Source organism: Tamandua tetradactyla, chromosome 22, assembly GCF_023851605.1.
Source record: "Tamandua tetradactyla isolate mTamTet1 chromosome 22, mTamTet1.pri, whole genome shotgun sequence".
NCBI classification, from domain to species: Eukaryota; Metazoa; Chordata; class Mammalia; order Pilosa; family Myrmecophagidae; genus Tamandua; species Tamandua tetradactyla.
This window is the reverse complement of record NC_135348.1, coordinates 47938015-47951103: the sequence shown is the minus strand read 5'-3', so window position 1 is coordinate 47951103 and position 13089 is coordinate 47938015. Positions and strand designations below refer to the sequence as shown.

General features: G+C 43.9%; 1 protein-coding gene across 6 annotated transcripts in view; it reads right to left on the bottom strand.

The window, feature by feature from the left end:
- PRDM5 (PR/SET domain 5) overlaps positions 1 to 13089 on the bottom strand; it is a 274545-nt gene that overhangs the window by 144838 nt on the left and 116618 nt on the right. For all 6 annotated transcript variants that reach the window (XM_077140176.1, XM_077140171.1, XM_077140174.1 and 3 more), the window contains one exon: positions 832 to 1006. In XM_077140176.1, coding sequence (XP_076996291.1) covers positions 832 to 1006 — 175 coding nt within the window. The remainder of the gene's footprint in view (positions 1 to 831; positions 1007 to 13089) is intronic.

Sequence of the window (13089 nt, the reverse complement as noted above, 5' to 3'; positions counted from 1 at the left end):
GAAAATTCACACAAAGCTAAAATCACTACCCCTGCTACGAAAGAAAGTGTCACTTCCAAAATGACTTTGTTTTTCAGAATTTTCAAAATGGAAGAAAGCTGCATATTAAATATTGATCAATTAGGAATGTGACCACCTGTGACGTCACTCACGTTCCCCTCACATGCCATCAGGAGTAAATACTGGAAGCCAGGCCCAACGACGACGGGTGATGACCCAGCAGATGACAAATACCTGAGGCCGGTGAAGAAACATGCATCTGTCTCACCCCATCTCCTAGGTTACTGCCGGACTGGTTTAAAGCGGATCTGACCAGGGTCCTCCCAAGACTCTGTTTACCAACACAGGAGGGTCTGATGGCCCTGCGGGTCTCAGGGGTCACAGGAGAGTGAGATTCCCAGAAGCTCCAGACCCCCGAACATCTTCACGAGGAGCGAGCGTGGGAGCCAACCCCCAGCATCGGCAGAGCCCTCCCTTCGCCCCCGGCACCTGCACTCCGTTCCCGGCCTGTCTGGAGAAAGCACCGGCCCAGGGTGGGTGACTGACCAGCAGCACCACATGCAGCAGGGCCAGGACAGTGGTGCTGACCCCAGCAGAGAGGGCGGGCGAGACCACCCTGCCCGTCACCCACCACCCGCCCTTCCTCTGGCCGAAAGCAGAGCTGGCGCACCGCACCCTATGAGTCAGTCGTGGCAAAGCCCAACTTCAGTTGAAGAATGCTCGGTTATGACGCAACAGAAACCCAGCCATCCATCGTCAGATTGCACACAACTACGCATCGCCCCTGCAAATCCCCTTCGCTCAGATCACCAAGTCAGGGGTTAATATTACCTCTTCTGCCAGCTTTTGATTGTCCTCTAGGACTTTTCACTTCTCCCCCTTTGACCCCGGCCGTGGCCTGCTGTCCCTCCTCATCAGCCTCCAGGTCACTGTCCAGGTGGCCGATCAGAAGCTCTGTGTCTGTTTCGATGTCTTCAATTGCCAAATAAAAAATGTTTTCTCCTTCCTGAGGAAAAAAAAAAGAAGTTGAGTGATTAATTTTTATTTCTGATTAAGAAGCCACCTCCTGAAGGTCCATTAGTCGAGTACCATGTGCCATGCAGAGTGACCGCTATGTCATTCTTTTACATCCCCACTGGGCTGGGTGCTGGAAAAGGAAACTGATAACATCCAAGCATGTGATGAATAAAATACATATATTTAATACAGAAATAGTGACATTTATCAAATGAAATAAGGACAACTATTTAATTTTAAAACATGATTTTGCATCATTAAAGTTCCTTATATGAGTAATACCTTGTGGAAGCCCATAAATCCAGCAGAAAAGAAGTTTGTTAATAATTGCCAGAGAGCAAACAGAGATCCAGGATTTCATTATAATTCACATCAAATGAAAAATTGCGGGAGAAAAAAAGCTTTCAAGTTACAAACCAGAGGAATTGCAAGTAAACTCAGAAAGAGTTTCCAAAAAGCTGTAGAGTAGAAGAATAGATATCTGGGAAGTTGCATGAGCCAACCAGTGTACCTCACTTCTGCAGCCCCCCAAATCCCACCAACACAGCAGAGGAGAGAAGAACCCTAAATAATACCACATTAGTGAGAAAACCTTAGAAGACAGACGTCAGGGTGGAACGGATGGGTAAGTAAATGCAGAGAAAATCTCAACCCGTAAGAAGCACAGTGAGAAGGATGTTTCAGGGAGCCTTCTTCCAAGGACGCCCAGAGAAGCTTCATATTTGTGATCAACTTGTGTCAAAGCCCCTCAGGGCCTTGGGACAGTGTCCGGGAAGCAGCCTGGAGAGCCGGTGGCAGGGGAAGCACCGAACTGCTTTCCTCTACACAGGTGTGATGTGGCTCCTGGTTTGGCTGCAGAGGGTAAAGCGCGGCCTGGATTTCCTGGACCTTCCAGTGGACAAAGGGAGGAAAAGACAAAGAAGGTAAACTCCACCCAGGAGTGAGAGTCCGTGAAGCAGAGAACACAGAATAAAGCCTGCTGCCTTTGGGAATACAGCAAAGCGTATGTGGAAGCCGGGAGGAGGAAAGGGGGAAGGTGAAAGGAGATGGCGCGAAAGGGAAGAGGAGGTGGCGTAATGAAAGTACACATGGGTGTGTGAATGCACAAACAGAACCCTGAGAAAGACTGTTACACAGTTGCTACTTGAGAAAATGGGAGAATGTATCTATATTCAGTATTGTTCAAATTTTTAGAACAAGCATGCATTTATATTTTAATTTTAAAAACAATATACGTTCATTTCCTGGTGCCTGCCCATAACAAAAAAACAGCAACACAGGCTTCAATAAATACCATGGAAGCAACAGAAACGATGGCCATATTCATCAAACACTGTAGAAGAGAGGCTTGACTCAGCAGTTCAAAGTCCTGGAGCAAATCTAAACGTGAGCTGCAGCTATTTAAAGGGGATTCCTGCAACATTTAGAGCATTCTTGGAAGTTCTTGAATTTCATATCTCCAGAAACATAAAACGCTATTTTTTTTTTATTAAGAACACAGAATTTCTGCGCAATTGTTACTCAGTACAGCAAAAAGAAACAAAAAAACACCACAGACACTCAACAAAAGAAAGGTGTCTTTTTAAATCAACATGGAGACGGCACTTCCTGGGTTTGAAAACCACCTGCTAAGAGGTTGCCCAAAGCCGCAAAGGGCCCTCGAAGGGACACACCAGGACCCAGTCACCAATCTCCCTGGTTATCTGACCAACAGCCAGGAGACTTGATTGAAATGTCTTTCCAGCAATTAATGTTTATGGTGGACTTCACAGCATCCGGAAAAGATAGTAATTTTTAATTTTGAAATGTTATAACATTAACTGTAATCATAATGCATAGCATGTCTATTTAGGGGATCGGCAATAAAAAATAAACACCTGAATATATTATTTAAAACCTTTAATGAATAAAAGCAATGGCAGCAGTACAAGCCCCAAGAACCAAACATGTTTTCTATTTACACCAAAAATGTGATGTGAGCAGGAATGAATTACACTTACTCAAATCTGTTTATTCCGTGTGGGCATCTAGATTCTATCTACACATCATCCTAAGAAAAGGGACTTGTTCCTACTTACACGGCACTGACTTGAATCGCCCTAAACTCTTCATTATGTTACTCACCTCCTCAAAACCTCTGACTGTCACACCTGACTTAGCCCAACTGCAAAGCCCTGGACCCTGTCCCCGCCTGCAGGTCACCCCTGGCCGGTGCAAGCCTCAGGTGGGCAGGACTGCGGACGCTGCTACAGCCCTGGGCACTCGGGGTGACATGAGCTGGCGCTGACCTGCTTCAGTGTTGTGACACTTAACACTGTACTCCCGAGGACGGCCTCACCACACACACTCACCCGGGCTCAGGGGTGAGTCCCCTGGACAGACCCATCTGTGAGAGCACCCAGCGCACCGGGAACTGACTGCTCAGCGAGCAGGGGCCTTCCAGGAACCGGGACGCTGGGGTACTGGGGTGCTGGGGCACAGGGGTGCTGGGGTGCTGCGACGCTGGGATGTTAGGGCGCTGGGGTGCTGGGAGGGTGTTGGGGTACTAGGGCACTGGGGCACTGGGGTGCTGGGGCACTGGGGTGCTTGGGTACTGGGGTGCTGGGATGCTAGGGCGTTGGGGTGCTGGGGTGCTAGGGCACCGGGGTGCTGAGGTGCTGGGAGGTTGTTGAGGTACTGGGATGCTAGGGTGCTAGGGCGCCGGGGTGCCATGGTGCTGGGGCGCTGGGAGGTTACTGAGGTACCGGGTTGCTGGGATGCTTGGGTGCCAGGGTGTTGGGATGCTGGGGTGCTGGGAGGTTGTTGAGGTACTGGGGTGCTGGGATGCTGGGGTGCCAGGGTGTTGGGATGCTGAGGTACTGGGGCGCTAGGAGGGTGCTGGGGTACTGGGGTGTGTGGGTGTTAGGATGCTGCAGTGCTGGGGTTCTAGGGTGCTGGATGTTGCCTATTTGGGGCCCATTCCCTGCTGCTGTGGCTCCAGGTGGTGCTGCTGGAAGTGCTTCTCGGAAAGAAGGCTGCTCAGGACCAAAGGTCAACAGTCCCCGACCGCTGGCTTTCATGGCGACTCGGGTACACACAGGGACACTTTCACCATTGCTATTCTTTACCTGCATTATTTCTTTTGCTCAGAATGTGTCAGGCTTCTTTAGTTCTGCTTCATTTTGTTTTCTTCTAGTTGTAAATCATTTCCAGCTAATTATTTCTCCTGCAAGCTGGAAGCAATGTCAAAACATGGCAGCAGCCTAAATGTCCAACAATATAACCCGAAAATTAAATGTCTAACAATTGGTCTTAAGGTAAGATGCATCCAATATCATTTTTATACAATACACACATGTACAAGAAAAAGATGTGGAAGAATATATAAATAAAGGGGTTAGTCCTTATTTCTAAGGGGAAGAAATTATGAGCATTTTGTAGTCTTCTGCTTATTTATATTTATGAGTTACTTAGAATAAGCATGTATTACCTTTGTCAAAAAAGAAAAATAATAAGAAGAAAACTCTGTTCCTTGAAAGCAGCCGTGAGACTGCCTGGAGACAAGGAGCACAGGCTTCGCCCTCGTCAGTCTTGTTATATGACTTGTCAGCTTTGTGACGCCGCTAAGAGAGTCGTCTCTCAAACTCACGATTTCCTCAACTGTAAGATGGAGAAAACCATAGTGCCTATTGCACAGGACGACTGTGAGGAGCAAAGGTGATGCTATTTATGAAACTTCGCAAGGTGCCTGGAACATGTACATATTCACGAGTGGTGCCTACCATTGTGCTTATGTAACATTAGAAAGCTGGAGGTTAGAAATATTCTCTTTTTTCTTTTTCAGAATTTGTTTCAACTAAACTGTCACACAAACCTAGCTGCTTGACAAAGCTGTTTTCCACCAAAGTTCATCTACTCTTCGCTGAATCATAACCCCTCCATGGCCTTCCCTCGGACCTGATACCTGCCCTGGACTCTCTGCTATTCTGCTCTGCTGAACTGCCAATTTGCTGGTCGGTCACCCTGGTTTAGCCCTCCTGAAACCTGAAATATCCTGGTCTGAACTATGCCTAAAGGGACAAATGTCCCGTCTGTCCACAGCTGAGGAACACGGCACATTCAGTGGAAACAAGGCGGTAGGCCACCCTAACCACACCTCCCCTCCCGCAGGCCGACCCCGCATGCCACGTCAGATGTCAGCCCCTCCCTACCTGCCCACCCACCACCAGCCCCGTGTCCTCGGCATTTAGAGCCGGTCATTTCCCCAGACGCGACTGTAAAGGTTTATCAGACGGATTTCCATAATCTATGCCCCTTCCATCACCTTTCTCCCACCTCTCCTTCTCGGCAGCTGGACTGGGTACTTCCTCTCGGAAACCACGGAGCTCGTTCCGACCTCAGCACGTCATGAAGACGCCACCTGGCCCCCTGCACTGCCACAGCATCTCAGCACCCTCTAAGGCACAGCGCAACTTCACCCTCCTCCATGAGACTCTCTCTAGCCCTTAATCCCTGCAGGTTCTCCCTGGACGCTCTACACAGAACCTGTCTGGGTGAAGACCACAACACCTCCTGTTAATCTGCAAATAATATTAATCTATTTTTATGGCTTTGTCATTTTATTCATGTGATGCATGAACTTCTGACGTGTGTTACTCTTGTCTCCTTCAAGGAGGTGGATGATTTCTTCAAGACAGTGGACAACCTAATTACTAGTAACAAATCGTGGTACATCCATACAACGAAATATGACTCAGTGATTAAAAAAATGAACTAGCAAGTCATGAACAGACGTGGAGGAACCTGCATCATGTTGTTAAGTGAGAGAAGGCCATCTGAGAGGATGACATGCAACAGAATTCCAAACACATGACATTCTGCAAAAGGCAAAGCTACAATGACAGCAGCTGCTGAGGGCTCAAGGGCTGAGAGGAGGAGGAAGTGGAGGACAGGGGAATTCTAGGGCAGCAAAGCTGTTCTCTACAAGACGACATTATGCATTTGTCAAAACACAAAGAAATGTACAACACATCATGAACCCTAAGTAAACTACACACTTCAGATAACAATAACTTATCAATATTGGTTGATCAATTTTAGCAAATGTACCAAAGTAATGCAAGATGCTAATAATAGGGGAAAATGTGTGCTGGAAGAAGGAGAGAATGGAGGGAGAAAGCAGGAAGGGATTGTATGGGAACTCTATTTCCTGTTCAATTTTTCTATAAAGCTTATGTTGTTCTAAATAATAAAGTCATTAATGAAAAAATATATTAAAGAATAAAAAAATATATAAACCAAAGCAAATGGACCTAACTCTATACGAAATTAGTTCTACAGTTACCAGAGAAAAGAATTATTTCAAGTAATGTCTGAACTCAGTTCTTAGACTATAAATCCCTAGTTGGACAAAGCCAAAAAGAACTAAGACGACATCTTAAGCTTCTCTGTAATTTTATTGTGAGTAATATTGGTGTTATAATTTTATTTGAATTTCATTATAATTTCATGCCTAGGACATGATAAAACTTATAACTATTTTAGTCTTTATCGAACCAAGATTTTCAGGGTAAAAAAAACAGATGCAGGTGTAAAATAAAAGAATGAGGGGCAATGACTGAGCGGGGATGGTCAGTGGGATGTCAGGGCAGTGCCGTGGGGCGTGGCCACCCGAGAGCATGCACTGCAGGCATGAGCCCTACCCAGTCCCAGGCACCAAAACAGTCACTTCTGAACTCAGACAGTTTAGGTGGGTGGCCACAGAACTGTGTTAATATGGCAGTATTCAAACAAAGCTTCAACTGTCACAGACTTGTGCAAGTGGTCTTTAAGCCTCACCACAAAAGAGTGGCCATGACCAATACCTCACCCGTTCTCTATCTTGTCACATCACTGCACAGACTGAAGCCCCTTTACAGGAAAACCGTTTCCGGCCAACAGAATCCCAGCCCCATTCCAGAAGTGAGAATCAAGGCCCAGAGAGCACGACTGTATGAGGCAGCCAGCAGGGTGGACTAGGGTTATGTCCGTTTCACCCTCTTCTGTCCACGTTCCTGCGACCCTGGGCAGCTGGCTTTACTTTCCTCATCAGTAAAATATAAACTATAATCCCTCGAGACTGACATATGCCTTGGACCTTACTGCTAATTTTTTTTTTTTTTTTTTTGTATGCTGTAGGGCAGGGTCACATTTCATTCTTTTCCTGTGTGATATCCTGCTATTGCAGCACCATTTGTTGACATTTGTTTGCTTATTTGTTTGCTTTTGTCAGTGCCTTTGTTTGCTTGGGAAGTACATGAGCCAGGCCTCAAACCCGGGTCTCCCTCATGGCAGGCAAAACATTGAGCCACCCTTGTGCCCCCTTATTGCTAATTTTTTTTTTCTTTTTTTGCATGGGCCAACACTGGGAATTGAACCCAGCCTCCTGCAAGCTAGATGAGAACTCTGCCTGTAGAGCCACCGTGACCCACCCCTTACTGCTAATTTTTGATAGGTGGCCAAGAAGGAATAACAACCCACATTTAGGTGGGACTTTGCAGTTTTCTACATTTTCTCATGTACTTTGTTTCATCAGATCTTCAAAGCAATCTGTGAGGTGGGGGTGGAAATGTCAAGAGCCCTGGGCAGCCGACGGGCTTTGGAGCCAGCCCTGGGTGTGGGCCCTCGCTTGCAGCTGTGTAGCCTTAGGAAAGGCTGTCAACATCCCGGGCCTCAGTTTCCACACCTATAAAACCTACCTCAAAGGGGTGCTTAGGGAATTAAATAATGTGAAATACGCAAAGTATGCCTGGGAGATGACAGGCACACAGGAAATGTGAGCACCAGACCTATGTCCAGTCCAAACTCTTTCAACTCAACCGCTCCAATCTGCCCAGACGTGCATACAGGAAAACTGAGGCTAAGAAATGGAAGTGAATGTTAATGGCCCTGGAGAGTAAACACAGACTAGAACCTCGAGGAGAACAGGAGTGAAGTGACTAATTCTATTAGTTCATCTGAACAATTGCAATCTCAATTTTACCAGATAAAATATTACAATTTACATTCCACTAGATAAAATTGTTTCCAAATGATCATAATACTTTGTTTTTCCAAATACAAAAGACTTCTATTTTTTGTGACTTGGGCAGTGGTCTCAGAACCTGTTATTTACAGGAGAAACTTATATTCCAATGAATAGTCATATATAAAATATTCTTAGAGTGGCTACTTATATTTGGTATTTAATAGGAAAACCCCTTCATTAAGAGTCAAAAGTCAGCTTTTCAGCGTGTGGATTTGCCAGGCGTGGGCTCTCTCACCTTGGGGGATGAATCTCTTCTTGTCTCTGGACCTCTTTTGTCTCACTTGTAAATCACTGAGGTTGAACTTTATAGTCTCATCCCTTCCAGGGCTAGATTCAATTACAAGTGCAATAAACTATTTATTCTGAGAGTCTAGGTAGTGAATCTAAAAGGAAATATTTGATTATTTTTTCCATATCAGACCTCACCCTATGAAAAGGCAGGGTTCTTCAGAGAAACAGAATATGTGTGTCTGTGTGTGTGTGTGTGTATTTATGCAAATATTGAGAGATTTGTTATAGGAATTTGGCAAGTCCAAATTCTGCAAATAACTGCAGGGTGAGAATCTGATGAAGGTTTTAATGAATTCCCCAGGAGAAGCTGACTGGCCCAAGCAGAGACAGAAATTCTTCTTTCTGACTGCTAGAATCCTCAGTTCTCCCTCTTTGCTGCTCGGATGAGACTTTTCTCTTTGTTGACTGCAATCTCCTCTGTTGACTGCAGTTGCTACTGGCCATACAAGCAATCAACTGACAAATCATTTAAATCCACAAAATACCCTCACAGTAACAACCACACTAGTGCTTGCTTCACCAAACCAGACACAATGCCTACCTATACTGGCACATGAACTAAATATCACAGAGTGGAATTAAGGGCAATAGGTAACTAAAATGTCCAGAAATGCTGGCAAATACAACACTAGGAAGCTGGGGGCCCCATCACTAAAATGACACAGAGTCACTTAAACCCTCCTATTTAAAAATAAGATTATATCAGTGTGACTGCTTCTGGGTTATGCAATGGTCAGAACCAAATGAACTTAAGATGCCTTCCAGGCTAATCCTCTCCGATTCTATCACCATACCAAAACATTTGCTCCTGGATAGCTAGGAAAGATTATACTTTTCAATTCCCTATCTCCCCTCAACCTCAGCTTTTCTGACAATTTTCCCACTTTCTTTTCCCCAGTGCCACGCCTCACAACAATGGACCTCATGAGCTCATGCATCTGAGATCCACTTCTACTATTTCAAAACAGCAAAAGGAACTGTCATTTGTTTTGCCAGGAAATACCAATTCATGCTGTGTGCAAATAAATAGAACTCCAGCAGAGGCCATGGGTGATTTGGTATTTCAGCTGCATGTGTCTGTGACTTAACTTGGTTTTATTTACCTATTGGCAAGCTGCTCTCCACATGTGGACAATGTAACAGAAACCATGATTGTGAAATTGGCAAAGGCACAAGTTCATTGTATTGAAAAGGTATAAATTATAAAAATCCAGACAGTCCAGCTAAAATGACTAATGGATATTCAGTACAAAAGGAAATCATCTTCAAAACAATTCTCCGGCTTACAAATTTCAAACAAGTGTGGCAAAAGCAGAAGATCTGGACAGCTACTCAATAACCAGTAGAAACAGGAGACCAGCAATGAAGGTGGAGAAAACAATATAATGAAATGGTAAGAATTTCATATTTCATATCTTCTCACTGAACTGTTCTTGATAGAACCCTAGAGTGCAGTATATAAAGCTGACAATGGAGGAGATTACAGCCAAATTCACAAAACACATTTGTACAATACAATGGAAAAAAACCTTAAAATCAGATGTGAATGCAACGGATCACAGGATTCCGGTTTCTTCACTCCCTTTCTGGTGACAGGATTACGCCGAGTGGCTCTGCGACTCCGAAGGCTTCCCATGGGCGGCCACATGCTCGCCAGGACACTTACACTGACTGTGAGATGTGACCAGAAGCAACATGAGCCCATTCAACCAGAAGCTGGGTGCCCAGGCCGCTGCTCTCACCCCACCACGAAGACTCAGACGATAAGGAGAGCCAGGCGCGGACAGAGCCGCCGCCACCAGCAGCCCATGACTTGGGTGACGGGAAAATAAACCCTTGTTGCTCTAAGCAGCTAAGAGTCCAGGCTTTTTCCTGGAGCATTCTTCTTAGCAAAAGTCAACCGATACAATAACTTTAGCAAAGTGATAGACTCAAAGTTTTTTCTTTGAGAGTAAGGAAAACATCTTAAAATAAAACAGTGAGACAGAAAAATGATAGCTGTACTAAACATAATGAACAGGGCAGATAGTTGATTCCATGTTGAGAGTGCATTAATCAGCTCTTACAGGAAAAATGACATTATGAGCAAACACAAATAAAACTCCTAATGTTTTTTTTTATCCAACTCATAATCAGACACACAGCAAGAAACCAGTTTACTATGATTCCTAAGAACGGGATATTATACAAAAAAAATCAAGACTATAAACAAAGAATATCAACTGCAACTTATTAACATATATGCATGCCTTTCCCTGTAAAATTCAAGCAAAGATAGCCATGTTCAGGGATCTCATGAAATGAATGATGACATCAGAGAGAAAAGATTCACAGAAAAAATGGAAAGAATAAAAAAGCAAAAGTAGCTACATAGAGAAAAAGTGATATGACATTGGGAACCAGTGACTTGACAGAAAAAATACATATATCTCACATTTTTCTTTAAAAATAAGGTATCAATATTTACAGGCCAATTTTTTTTTAGAATAAGATACTGCTATAGAGGACAGGAAATCTCTTTTACATCCCAGCAACTAGAGAGCCCATTTGTGTTCCCAAAGCGTATCTGTTCCGTTTTACATCAGGTCTCTTTGAGCTGACCCTCGTTTAACTCGTCCCCAAACCTGACTCGGCGCCCAGGGCAGTTCTCAAGTTAGAGGCTAAGTCTCAGTCCCCAGGCCCCTCGGCTGCCACCCGGAGACCTCCTTACCAAGAGTCAGTTATGGCGGCTTCCAAACCTGTCAATGCCGGTCACACCAGTTATTGTCCTTATGAAATCTAACTAAACAATAAATACCAAAGACTACGAGCAAGGAAACAATCACAATCAATCCAATGCTTTAAGATAACTCAAAACTTAAGTCTGTAAGAAAGACTGTCAGAAGCAAAGCAATTTTAAAAGAGGAAACCATGAATCTGGAAACAGTCTGAACTCAAGCTGTCTTTATTCACCTACTTTAAAATTATAAACCCGGATATTGCAAGGAATAGTTACAAAAAAATGATAGTAAACCGTAGTGAGAGAGCTCAGAATCAGAGAGGCCTCACTCCAGATTAAAATATCTGTGAAGAAATGCATATTTATAAAACTTAAGTGAAAAATAAATGCTTGAAGTATTAATTCTATAATCCCCACTGAAATGAACTTTTTCTATTATCTGACCAAATCCATTTATATCACATCATAAATGAGAGTTTCAACCAAATTATCATATAACCAACTCTGCACAATGCATCTCATAGAAAAAGGAATTATATCCACAAATTGTATATAAATCATCATTCCCAAAATATCTACCACTCTACATTGCTTGAGAATTACTAAAAACAAGTCTCTCTTTCCCCTGCCTCCTCCTTCCCAAATAAGATTGTTAGTTCCTTGAGGGCAGACAATCAGCTCCTTACTCACTATAGACGACAGGACAAAGTGTCTGCTGAGTTGAACTAAACATGGAAAGAAAACACTGCAAATAACTTTTTTAAAATGCAATTTGAAATACATTGCATATTCACGTAATATATAACCATCCAAAACAGAGAATCGGGGTCAAGGAATCATCATATAGCTGTGCATCCATCATCTCAATTGATTTTTTAACATTTTCATTACTCAAAAACAAAAAAAAACAAAACTAGAAAAGAATGCCCAAAACATCCCATACCCCCACACCACCTAATATTTCTTTATTTTTTGTCTTTTTGTTTTTCTTACCTGCCCATCCTGGATAAAGGAAGTGCCATCACAAGGTTTTCACAATCACACGGTCACAATTTTAAAGCTCTACAGCTATCCGTTCATCTTCAGGAATCAAGGCTATTGGATCACAGTTCAACAGTTTCAGGTATTTCTCTCCAGCTACTTCAAGATACCAAAAACTACACACTGCAGTAAAATAACCTCCAGAATGAGCTCTCAACTTCACTTGAAATCTCAGTCAGTGAAACTTTGTTTCATTTAACTTCTGCCCTTTGATCAAAAAGCCTTTCTCACTTGCATGAAGCCAGAGTCAGGCTCATCTCCTAGAGTCGTGTTCTTTGCTGCCAGGGGGACTTACACTACTGGGGAGTCGTGTCCCACATGGGTGAAGGGCAGCGGGTTCACCTGCCATGTCGGCTTCGAGAGAAAGGCCACATCTGAGCCACAAAAGAGGTTCTCTGGGGGAGACTCAGGCCTAACCCTAAGTAGGCCTGGCCCATTTTTGCAGGAATAAGTTTGATAAGGGTGAGCCCAGGACCGAAGGCCTGGCCCATCAAATCGACAGTCCCCAACGCTTGTGAGGATATCAGGTCTTACCCAGGTGGGGAACTTTAATATTTCCAGCTTTTTTCCCAGTCCCTCAAGGGAATTTGCAAATAATTTTTAATCTGGGCAGAAGATTAAAGATCACACCAACCTGTACAAACCAACAAGATCTCACTCCCCACTCAAGGGTCCATGTGGTTACAGTGTTCAGATGAGCTGACATACAAGTAAAATTAGACAGTGTGCTAATGAAAATATAAATTATGCATCAAGTAAAAGTCTCTTCCTTTGGTCTCACACAGAAAATGAAGTTTAAAATACAGTCAATGCGATCCTTTACCCTTTCGTCTGATGTACCTTAGTCCTACCCCAGATCAGCTTCATTCATATCACTAATTGAAGCCCATCACTTTTTCAGTGTTTTTAACTTTTTCTGTATGGTGTAAGCTGACTTTTGTCATTGCAGAACTCTAGCTCTGCGTCTCAGGTGTCA